Source organism: Leptosomus discolor, chromosome Z (assembly GCF_034619465.1).
Source record: "Leptosomus discolor isolate bLepDis1 chromosome Z, bLepDis1.hap2, whole genome shotgun sequence".
Classification (NCBI taxonomy): Eukaryota; Metazoa; Chordata; class Aves; order Leptosomiformes; family Leptosomidae; genus Leptosomus; species Leptosomus discolor.
In genome coordinates, this window is record NC_141419.1 from 70,904,805 (window position 1) to 70,917,576 (window position 12,772).

Sequence of the window (12,772 nt, forward strand, 5' to 3'; positions counted from 1 at the left end):
GCAGAACATCTGTTGCAAGGATGATCAGCATTTCCCAGCATTGAGGCTTTATATCCTTCTGCGTTGCTATACCACCCTGCTCAGTTATGTTACTTGAAGTTTCTATTTCACTGGCAATTTTTGCCAGTTCACTATTGATCAATGCTTCCAAACCATTAAAGCTGATACAAATCTGTCCTACAGAACCTTGAGGTGTCTTGCTATTAACCTTTTGCCAGGTTGAAAATTTCTTATTCAGCTCCTTGCTTTCTACCTCTCAGTTACTTCATGTTAGAATTTAATCTCTGATTGCACAACCACCCAGCCTCCTTACAAGCCTCTGTACCATAGCCTTCTGAAAGTCCATCTCTCCTCATTCAGCCATGCTTTTGACATTGTGCTTGCAAAACCTCAAGAAACAGGCACAAATAAACTTATTGATTTCTGCACAGGCATTCCAGGAGGTCCAGGAGGGAAATGAACTGCTGCGGAGTCAGACAACTCTGCTTGCAGGACGCTGGGCCTAATTTAAAAGTGAGACAATACATCAAAATGCTTCAACAAATGAGCACAGTTAGCAGCAAAAAAAGCTAGAAGAGGACTCTTGGGATCCAGGGACTATCGACACATGCTGCATTACAGTATCATTGAATAAAGCACATAAATAGCCTTGAAGGCAGATAAGAGAATATAGGACTCTCACTGCTTTCTACACCCACAGCTGTTGGATTAATCCACCTCCTGCCTGTTTTACCCCTGACCACAGTGCTCATGGCCTGCATACAAGGATTTCATTTATGTATTTAAAAACTGAAAAACAACTGCTAGTGAACCAGCAGGCTCTTGCTACAGATACTGTAAAACAAATAGCAATTTCTGGTGGTGCAGAGTGGGGAAAATACAGGGCAGAGCATTTCAGCAGCTGAACAAGACGAAAATGTTTTGCTGCATGTACGGTTTATGCCTGTGTGCTTCCTTGCTCACCTGCCTGATGTTTAAAGATTGGGTGTGTGAACCATCAGGGTGAGGGTGATGTTTTCAGGTCTCTAATGTCTCCCTTGCAATATCAGTTAGAGAGTCAGGAGTCATAAGCTCTGTATGCATGTAAAAATTCCCACAGTCCTGAGAGTTTCTAGTTTTCCTCAGCATCCTGGAAAAATGGGGAAAATACCTGCAAGACACCTTTGTCAATGCTGGTTTTTTTTAAAAAAAAAGAAAGAAAATCAAATTATAACCACAATAAATAGAATATTTCCCATTGAAAGAAAGACTATTTTGTTTAAAATACTTGAAGAACAACTTCAGAAATGATTCATGATGTATTTCTGAAACACTGCTACGCAGCAAAATAACCAGATTTACACTTTCTCTGCTCAGAATTTCCCTACCAGCAATTTCAATTTTCTGAAGTTGGGAAGTTAATGGACATTTACCTATGCTGTATGATTGATTCAGTTGGCTTCCTAACTTAGAAAATTTTCTTAGCTTCACCGACCACCAGACAGGCCCTACAGCTTTCTGTTACTTTCCCTGAACAAGAGCAAAATTTTTGCTGGTGCAAATGTTGGATAAACAAATATAACTTGTGGGTCAAACATTCTCTTAATTTCATTTTCTGCCTATTTTTAAAAGCTGCTTTAATAGTCTTTCTTGCTAGGAAACAGTTAAAATTCCTGTGGGAAGTGATGACAACCCAAAACCAGTCAACATGACTAATTTTTTGTTGTTGTTTTAAACACCAATGTGTCCCTTTATTAGAACTACATTCCATAATAAATTCGATAAACTTTCCAGAGGTTAATAAAATGCAGAATTTTAAAACTATTTTCTTACCACAACATGCAAGTTCAGCAAATTGTTTTACCTAAGAATATTTATTGTAAAAGTTCTAGACTTTTGACATGTTTAGAAGTACAGCTTGACTTCAAAATTGGTTTATTAAAAGCAAGTTAAGAAATATAAAGAAAGAAATACAACATTAAAACTTGGGCCAAGTAAAGTACTTTTGCCAACCCACTATTTTTCCCTTCTTCAGAAAGAGAATGAAAAAGTCAATTACTCGCTCTATCCCAGGAGACACGCTTTCTCACCTGCTGACAGCCACTGCTGACTTCAGAAATGACACGTACCTTGATGTGGGATGTGATTTTATTTCGTCTAATCAACTTCTAAGGGGCACGTTTTAATTACATTCATGCATTGGTGGAGGATTTTGCTTGTTTGCGGCAAATTCACTTTCGCTTGTTTTCACTTCACCTTAGACCACTCTTTGGAAATGGATCACTCATTTTGTGTAAACTTGAAAACAAATTCTTTCATGATCCACATTTTTAAGCAAGTAGTATATACTAGTAGTGCAGTAGTACACACTCAGCCTGACAAAATGGTGGAGAACAGAGGATGTAAAATTTTTAAGCACTCCTTATGAATCCCTAATAAATTTTTAAAGTGGTTTGGCTCCAGTTAATTTGATTTATTTTTCCCCAGAGTCAGCAAAACCTGGTACGAACAAGATATTGTACCTTATGAAAAGTTTCTACAGAACTAGTAAAACCTGATTATCTGATGATCAGTCATTATTATTAATCATAGCCAGCAGTAGGATGGAAATTGCTAACATATTCAAATTAGTAATCATTTATTTTTTGAAGCAGCAGTGTTGAAGCAAGACAAGTAGATGCGTTTGGAAAGCCTTCAAAACATGTACCTTAATTACAAAGGTGCTGCTTTTGCTAAGTGAAGACATGGCATGTCCAAAGAACACCATGAACTGCAATTTAGGAGCATCGCAAGAGTCTGGAACTAAAAAATTTAAAAAAAAAAGTCTAGCATATAAAACATTATTGAATTATATTGACTGCAAATCTGTAGCATGTTTGTGTTAATATAATTTATAAAAGTGATTTTATCATAGCTAAACCATTAAAAGAAATGAGCCCATCTGTTAGAATTTGCAGTTTGGAGCTGTGACTCCACTTACAACTTTGGCTGTCACTTCTGGTACCCTGGGAGAAGATCTCTGAACATTCATTGGGGCCAACAAGAAAACAAAGAGGATCTTCATGAGCAGCTTTGCTAAGGAGTGCACACTATATGGTAGTCCATTTTCAAACTTGGAAAACAGACAACTTCACACGAGGAAGAATGAAATCTTAGCGCTTTAACATCCTTTTCTTCAGGGCAGTACTTGCTTAAATAATGCAACTTGTGGGACAACTGTAACAGCTCTTCCTCAGAGAGACACTAGAGCGCTGCAGGAGCCTAGCTTCCCTCCTTCAAATCCTCTGAGGCTTCCCTGGAACCACTGAACCCCTTCTCAATCGAGTCATGGCCAGCAGAACGCCTCCTGCCAATCTGTCAGCGATGACGCAAGCACTCGTTTACCTGTCAAGAAGCAGCTTCCTCCAACAGCTTTGCCCACAAGGGCTCCTGGGAGCGCATGCAGTGTTGCAGCACCTACAGGCACCCACCGTGCCATGCACTCTCCCTGCAGCCTCCCAGGCCACCACAATGGTGGAGGCTGTCAGGAAACGGCCTGACCCTTGGACTTGTTGGCAAATGACACAAAATACTGTATCGTTTCACTAAAGCAAAGGTAGGAGGCCACAACCTCCCTCCTAGAGAGGCAGAGAATGCTGCGACAGCACAAGACCACTTTCCTTGCCCACTTCAAGCATGGCGGGAGGTTGTCCCCCTCACCACAGGAGTGGGGCGCCAGCCATGAGGAGGGAGGCCTGAGGGAGCTTTTCTGCGGCAGCGACCGCTGGCAGGCCTGGCCGCCGGGGCAGCAATGCCACTGGCCGCGCTGGAACAGGGCGGTCACAGTGAAAACACACGTGCCTGGTACCTCCTGGCTCCATACATGATATACGTCTATCTACAGGCACATTTCATACACATACCTATACAGATTTTTTGTTTTACTTTGTAAATCTAGAGCTTTAACATACTTATTATACAGGTTACCTATCATACTTCAGGTTATTTAACCTGATTTAGGAGGAGTAGCATTTGTAGGAGTAAAATTATTCCAGTAATTGTTTTGTATGAGACAAACACCTAGACTATCTAATAGGATTGAATTATAGCGTGGATAAAATTACCTTTAGAAGCTGAAAAAAAAAAATCCACCAAAATGCAATGAGATTACATGGATTATTAACACTTCACTTAGGCCGAAGGCCTAAAAATGCTCATTTCATTGATATACCAAAGTTAATTTTTTGAAGAAAGCAGCAGAATTAGTCCTTTCAGTTTCTTTCAGCACATACCTTCAAAGGCATTTAACTCTAGTTACTAGAGACAGAAAGTTTGTTTTCAACTCAGTCGTTGCCTCTTCTGAAAGGTAAACTGATAAAATTTGTAAGCCTCTGGAGTTTTATTGTGCTGTAGGAAAAAAAAATATCCCCATTTAAATTATTTTTTGCCTTGAAAAACAAAGCTCAAAGTGCAACAGGACCAAAGATCCTCATGAGAATTTCAGAAACTATATTTTACTGCTTTGGTGTTAGGCAATTTGTTGTATTTGGTTTCCCTTCTTTCCCAAGAGCTAAAGTTGGAAATTTCAACAACAGCTGCAGTCTTAATCCACAACCTTCCAGTGAAAATTTAATCCTATGTGTAAGAATTTAATACAGAAGGATATTATATATAAGCCCTTCTGCTGTTTTAAGCTGAAATTTCGCCACTTTCTCAGTACTAGTCTGCTGTTGAGCACAGACAAACACTTGTTTTGCAGTGTGCTAGTTGACAGTGGTTGTCATAGAAGCAGTTATGGTGATAATAATTATTTTCATTTACAGTCCAAGCCTTAGAGTAAAATCTTCCAAGATGAAAAACTAAACACTTAGTGACAAATTTAACTTGTTCCCTAATGCATACAAAAATGAGTACATACACTTAATGCAGAGACATTACTCAGAAGGTTAATCACAATGTTATCGTGCCATTATTAGCCAAAAAGTATGTCCATCATTCCTGACAGAGTCCGTGCCAACATTAGTTACCATGCACTAAAATAAACTGCACTTAACACTCCACCACGTGAGGCAATGGAGGGTTGAGTATCTCTGAGAACGATGCAGGTCTGGCTCAGCTGCATGCGGCTGTGCTGACAAGTCTGATCTGCCTGCAAGATGTTGCACAGGGAGCCTGGAGGCTCAGCCATGAAGCAGAAATGCAGAGAGCATCCGTTTGGCCAGCGCTGGACTACAGTAGGTAGAACCTCCCTCCCTCTGAAATGTCAGGGAGCACCATTCGGCACTCACTGCCCAACTGACTTCACCAAACGGTGACAGAAAAGAATTGCTTCCCAACCTCAGCTTTTTCTATATGCCATGCAGTCACGCCATGCAGAGTCAAAGCTAGCAAGGCTGACCAGATCTCTGCTAGTTTTACACTGAGCCAAAAGCTGAGGGGCTGTGCAGATCAACAAATGTGATTTCAGTCAAATGCCACCAGGTTCTGCTAACTGTAATCCATAGCTGTGAGGGACTGTTAGCACACTGGGTCCCTTCCCTTGCAAGTACCAAACACAAACATCCAAAACTCTTAATTTTGAGAACTGATGTTGGCGGATGATTGAGGAAATAATGTGCAGATAACATACAGAAAAATTGTAACAATTCTTCTAACAAACCTCCCTACGCCAAGGTAAAAAGCAGAAAGCAACAAACAACTTCTGCAGACAGATGCTGGCAGCTGGGTACAGGGGAGCTTTTGCATCCAGAGGTGCAATTGTTCCCCAAAGGGTCAGTAAAGATAAAGGCTCAGAGTTTTAAAAGCATCTGGTTATCTGGTAAGATTATCAAAAGCATGTAGGTGTCTTTAAACAGCTAATTCCCCTCTGGAAAAAAAAAAAAAATCAGTCTTAATAGCTTAATCATCCCTTAGTGAAGAAAACAAAGCTCACTTCAGCTTTGAAGGCAGAAGATCAGAACTTAAAAGGAAAATCTCAAAATGGAAAAGAGCCTTCTCTCTCCCCTCCACCTGCAAGGCACGAAAGACAAAGGCACATAGAAAGGAGCAGCTTTACCCTGTCATTCCTGCTGCTGTCTAGGTAACTAATACAGAATTAAAACTCAAAGTGAGCCTCACATTTGCAAATAATTATTTCAGTTGCGACCATCTGGGCTCAAACTTTTCAGTAACAATTATGAAATAACCAGATGATATGCCTTTGATGAAAAAAAGCAGAACTGAGGTATTGAACAACAGCAACTTTAAGTAGTCCAGGTACAGCCAAGAATTAATTGGAATTAATTACCCATTTACCTCTGATGAGTTTCTCTGTGTTATGACAGCTAAAAGTGAGATAGAAGGAACTCAAGAAAGCAATAAATTTTTCATAACAGAAATAAATTGGTGATGAAAATGAAAATCCACATCTTCAGACAGAGATATCCACTGATATTCTCTAATACCCCTTCAAATATAATTTAAATGTTAAAAGCTAAGTTTCTTTTTCTCTGAGACAATTAAAACAGGAATTATCTTTCTCTCATGAAGGAATATTTCTGCTCACAGTCTTTCTGCTTTCCTAACTCTTTCTGCTTGTATGGTTGAACGTACAGTCAAGAAATGGTAATAGGAAGGGGAGAAAGTTACAGGTATACAGTATCAAGACAAGCAGCTCCTGATACTGAATTATACTGCTGGATTAACAGACACTTCTCATTAATATACATTACTATGTTCCTTCAGACTTCTCAGTTTATGACATAGCTTCTTGAACTGAAAAGCCAGTAATGGTACCAAAAAAATGGCACTAGCTAGGACAGCATACACCATGTTAGGAATCATAGAAGTGTTACTTTGGTGAGAAAACCCTAAGTACATTATTAAAAAATAACATCAAGAATTATCAAAGTTAGTTTAATATCAACAGAAACGTGTTTGTTAACACCAGTTATTTTCACCTTTTATTAGGCTCTTCCATCCAAGATGGAAGACTGGAGTTCTTTCATGTTTTTTGAAAGCAAAATTGGACATACAAAATCTTGTTTGTTATTTAGAAGCCTTGTAAAAATTCTTGTAGCTGTGCAACTATTTCTGTATCCACGGTTTCCATAAGTGCCTGAAAACCTTGTTGTCCCAGTAATTCCTGCTGCGCCTTTAGCTTCTCATAGACGAACTGCTGCAATGACACAGTGTGTACAGGGTCCTTCAGTGCCAGCTGCGGAAAACACACAAGAGAAAAATATATAATAATGCACTAAAAAAATACCCTGTGACTTACTCATCTCTTTTATATCCTCAGGTCAAGAAAGAAATCTGCTTTTCTTTGTAGTTATTTGAGAAGCAAGAGGAAAAACTCCTGTAAAGTTAAGATCAAATTAATTATTATCGAAAGGAAGTATCAGTTTAAAACCACCTGAAACAGTCTCAAGTGACGGACCCAGCCTGCTGTAAGATTTCATCCTTCTATAAAACAAAACAATTTCAAAACTGCTTTCTTAATTACTGCCAAATGAGTTTCCCATTAACTCTTAAAAACCACATCAGATGTTACCATGACAAGAACTTTAGAGGTAGTATGAACTATGGTCAATTGTATTTCATTAGTAAGGAAACAAAACTCTGAAAAAGTTGAACTAGTTTAGGTTTTATGGTAAACAACAGCTAAAATAAACCGTTGGTATGCCTAAAGAATAGACACACTTCTTCAGTAGTAGCACCTACTCATCCTCATCAGTCCAGCTGGATTATGCAATTTTATTTTGTGCAGGGAGGGACAGAGTATTTGTCACTATTTTCCACATGTTAACTGTTTCTTAATGAAAGCAAAAAGAGGTAAATGAAGGGGCTGCATTGACAGAGGACCTATTCTTAATTTCAGTATCAGAAGACAGGTGTGGGCAGGCTAAGGACATGGATAGTTATGCAGTCCCTCAGTCCACCAGGCTGGATGAAAGGGGACAAGAGGCAGGGACACCTGAAGCTTGTCACATCATAAAGAAGTAGGATGTTGAAACAAACAATTACTGCAGACCTGTGATCTGTTCATCTTAGTATCAAAACCAAACAACACTACTATTTATGCTGGAAGGTCAGGAAACAAAATATAATGCTAGATCTCAAAGCCCATTGAAATAGGAGACTTCTGAGCACATAATACCCTGCTACACTGCTAGTCCAAAGAAATGAGGCATGCAAAACTTAAGAAATATTTTAATTTGAATATGGAGTGGAAGACATGAAACCTTAAGATTATGTACTTATTTATTAAACAATATTATAGCTAAAACAGGAGGAATACTGACTGAAACAGCCACATAAATATAAGACAGAGTAAAACATCCAAACCCACTGTAATTACCACAAAAGAGAATTTAGTCTTATTTCTTATGAACAACCCCAGTGAAAAAGCAAGCTGCTTTTTAGCCTTTTTGATCAGTGCTTGCAAGCTCTTCTTCCTTATTATGGTCATCTCGCCTTTCACGCTGTAAGTCTCTTGAGCATTCCCTCAGTACTGCTAATACTGGCTTTTTAGCCTTCAGTCCTTCACCATTTTCTACTACCCAGCTACTTTACATTTCAAAGGTAAGATACGATCTTTTCATTACTTATTCCTAACATTACGCTCTTCTGAAAAGGGGAGTAATTGCAATAATAGTTTAGTATTCTGTAATAATTCTTCTCAGTAAATGTAATCAGGTCTCTGGAATATAAACAGACTTTTCTAACAATATTTCTGAACGACAGCTACTCTAATCAAGATTTCCCAAGGTTAGTGATACCATTCTGTAACAGCATTAGCACAATCTACAGAGTAAAAAAAAAAAGAGACTGTGTTGTCAAGCAAAGCATCTACCAGTTTCTGAAACAAATTTGCATTTGTTAACCAACAACTGTAATTTGGGACATATAACACGATTCCAATTAGTTAGTTTCTGTAAGTTCATAGCTCTAAACAGTCACGTATAAAATTACTGTAGCGAATTCAGCACAGAAAAACAGGTATTAAAACTGCCATAGACAAGTGTTCTCATCCCTGTGACTCTGACACAGCAGCAACTAGATGAATGGCATGCATTACAACATCACCTTGAGAAGCACTGCTGAAAAGGCATTCTTTAACAATCTTTTAACCCACAAACCAGTTAATCTACGTATTCAGCTAACTGTATGCCTTACGTGACCCTACCATAAAGTTTAAGTTAAAGTACTCAGAGTTAGAATGAGAAGTCAGAACAATTTGCCTTAAAATACCAACTTCAGGTAATTTTTCTTTCTACTCTACTAACACAAGTTCACCTAATCAGCAGTTTCATATTACAAAGTTTATTCTCCTGATATCTTAAAAAAAAGAAATAAAAATAAAGAAAAACACACTTAAGTCAATGGCAGAATAATAAGAAATTCTTATTTCTCACATGTCAGTATTCACCAATAAGCCTCAACTTAAGTCCAATTTCTTTCCCAGTTTAAACAGGCTACTAGAATACAAGTATGTGTGTAATGCTATTCTAGCACCCCAGTGGTGGTTTTCAAACTCTGAACAGAAGTGCTGTATTACCTTGAAAATAAGGGTTTGAATCCTTGCTTAGATGCAAAGCTTGCTGGAACTTCAAGTCTGAGCTGTCTCTAGCCATCTGTTATAATAAAAATAATTACAGAGATGCTCTCTAGCATCTCTTAGAGGTGTTAACCCTCTAGCACCTGTCTCACGGGCTCATGGACAACAGGTTTCCAAATAATTCTCTAAATCATCTCTGCAATACTACTGAAAAGTAATTAATCTTGAAAAAACAACCAAAGTGAAGAAGATGACGAAACGTAATATATTACAGGATTCAAAGTTCTTATTTTTTATTCCTAATGGAGCTGCTAGATTTGCACAATGTTGGGAGTTACAGCAACAGACTACTGTAAGCACTGCAACTTTGGTACATAATTACTTTCATTTTAGAAGTATTATAATTCCACATTTTCATAAAACTTCAGTAAAGCTAGTCAACTTTATATGTAGTCTTTCCATTAGATAGGAAACTAACTGAAACACTTTTGCTGCATGTTTACCAACATATGTTCTATCAGGACAAGGGAGAAATTGCACAAAACTGGTGGGTTGACTCTGGCTGAATGCCAGATGCCCACCAAAGCCGCTCTATCACTCCCCCTCCTCAGATGGACAGGGGAAAGAAAATATAACAAAAGGCTCATGGGTCAAGATAAGGACAGGGAGAGATCACTCAGTAATTACTGTCATGGGCAAAACAGACCGGACTCGGGGAATTAGCTTAATTTATTCCCTATCAAATTAGAAAAGGATAATGAGAAATAAAATCAAATCTTAAAAACATCTTCCCCCACCGCTCCCTTCTTCCCAGGCTTAACTTCACTCCCACTTTTGTCTACCTCTTCCCCAAAGCAGCGCAGGGGGACAGGGAATAGGGGTTGTGGTCAGTTAATCAGATGCTGTCTCTGCCACTCTGGACTCCTCACACTCTTCCCCTGCTCCAACAAGGGGTCCCTCCCATGGGAGACAGTTCTCCGCGAACTTCTCCAATGTCCACCCTTCCCATGGGCTACAGTTCTTCATCAACTGCTCCAGCGTGGGTCCTCCATGAGGTCACAAGTCCTGCCAGCAAACCTGCTCCAGCGTGGGCTCCTCTCTCCACAGGCCACAGATCCTGGCAGGAGCCTGCTCCAATGTGGGCTTCCCATGGGGTCAGAGCCCCTTTTGGCCATCCACCTGCTCCAGCGTGGGGTCAAGTGGATATCTGCTCCACCATTGACCTCCATGGGCTGCAGGGGGACAGACTGCCTCACTATGATCTTCACCATGGGCTGCAGGGGAATCTCTGCTTCGGTGCCTGAAACACCTCCTCCCTCTCCTTCTTCACTGACTTTGGTGTCTGCAGAATTGTTTCTCTCACATCTTCTCACTCCTCTCTCCTCTGGCTGCTGTTGTGCTGAAGGTTTTTTCCCGCTTCTTCAATATGTGATCACAGAGGCGCAACCATGGTCACTGATGGGCTCAGCCTTGACCAGTGGCAGGTCCATCTTGGAGCCGGCTGGCATTGGCTTTATCAGACATAGGGGAAGCTTCTGGCAACTTCTCACAGAAGCCACCCCTGTAGACACCCTGCTACCAAAACCTTGCCGCACAAACACAATAGAAAAACTCTGCTTAGTTTATTACAATAAGCATAAATCCATCCCTTACAGTTCAAAGCAGCAGCACTGTAAGCCAGTAGGGACTTTCATAGTATGATTAATGCTTGCTGTTAGAAGCAGCATCTAGTATCTGTAAGCCAAATGGGACTTAAGAGTCTTCAGACTTAATTAAGGAGTTAATATACTAATTTGATCTCACTCAGAGAGTCATGTCAAAAGTATTTCGAGTAAATGAAAGAGTTTCCTGCAACAACAATAAATTTGCTTTCCTTTCACTCTCTGTTTTTTGAACTTGTATTCAGAACTAACAAACCAAGTTAAACAGCTTGGTATAATTAGTTTGTTGACAATATTAGACAGTCAGGTGCAGTCTTAGCTGAATAAGCAAGCAAAATTGTAAGTCTGGAAAAACAGTAAGCACTGTTCTTTACTCACTGTATTTTTGTTACAACAAAATTAAAATAGTATCTGGTTTAAGAGAAGACCCATAAGTTGTTGTCAATTTACTTGCTTTTTGGAGGAAGAAACCGTCCTCTTGAAAAGTCTCCACCTTGCTGAGAGCTGAGCATCCAACATCAGTCCAGCATGGAACACAACCATACCAATATTAACCCTAGCTACTTAGTCTGTAAACACTGGGTCAGGGACCATATTTTTGCATATAAGTATGTGTGCTGAGTTCAGCTGTGTGGCCAGAGTTTTGTTTAATTGAAATGCTCCTGACTCTGGTAAGAACAAAACACACCTATTTTCCCATTAAAAACAAAACATAACATAACAAAAAACAACAAAAAACCCAGCTTCTTAGTTAAAATAACTACAGACAGGAAACAGAAGTTTGGCGAGGAAACACACAATATTGAAATACGCTTTACGCTGTTCAGTGAAAACCTGATTTGACTAGCCTCTGCATCTAGTTACTTTACTAACTGACCTTGAAACTGGGCAAGGGTGCCTACCCGGGGGCTGAACTGAAGAAACTAATCTTCCATCTCACTGGTTGTAAACAGGAGTTTGAATCAGAAAAGCAAGGTCTGTACAGAACAATCATTTCCCATCCCTCCAAACTCTGCCTGCCAGCATCAATCACATTCTGCAGAATTATCAGTTTTTTGAACCAGTATTTGTTAGGTGGATCTCCTTCCTCAACATCTTTAGACAACACTACAGTCAAAAATCACACTATTTTCAATAAAAAATTAAATATTATTCTATACTAAACCAGTGATCTAGTCACTACAAGCGATAACACAAGCCAATGGAATGGCATTAGAATGCAAGAACAGGTAATATAAGTCTAACAAAACTCAAAAAAGTGTGTTGGTGATACATGAATTAAATTATTGAAAAGATTTCCAGAACTTGTAAGACTCTCTTCAGTTTAAGTATGAACATTTTGAAACTAAAGAGGGAGCAAGAATGCTGGACATAAAATTACATTCATTTACCACGACGGTTAGTATCTCGCTACTGTGGTGCTGTGGGAAAGACTGGAAAAAAATTTAAGGAAAAGAATTTATCCTTTACTTTTAACAGTGATTACAAAATGGAGCCAGACGATACAAAAGGCTCTTAATATCAAAGCTTTTTAACAGATTTCAGTGGGACTCACATTAGATCTGTGGCTAATTTGTAGACTAAATGTATGAGGAAAAATTATGCCCCAAACAAT

At 39.2% G+C, this 12,772-nt stretch overlaps 1 protein-coding gene across 1 annotated transcript in view; it reads right to left on the reverse strand.

The window, feature by feature from the left end:
* Positions 1-6,892: 6,892 nt before the first annotated feature.
* IPO11 (importin 11) overlaps positions 6,893-12,772 on the reverse strand; it is an 86,892-nt gene continuing 81,012 nt past the window's right edge. The window contains exon 29 of the mRNA XM_086480519.1: positions 6,893-7,153. Coding sequence (XP_086336645.1) covers positions 6,989-7,153 — 165 coding nt within the window. The 3' untranslated portion in view covers positions 6,893-6,988. The remainder of the gene's footprint in view (positions 7,154-12,772) is intronic.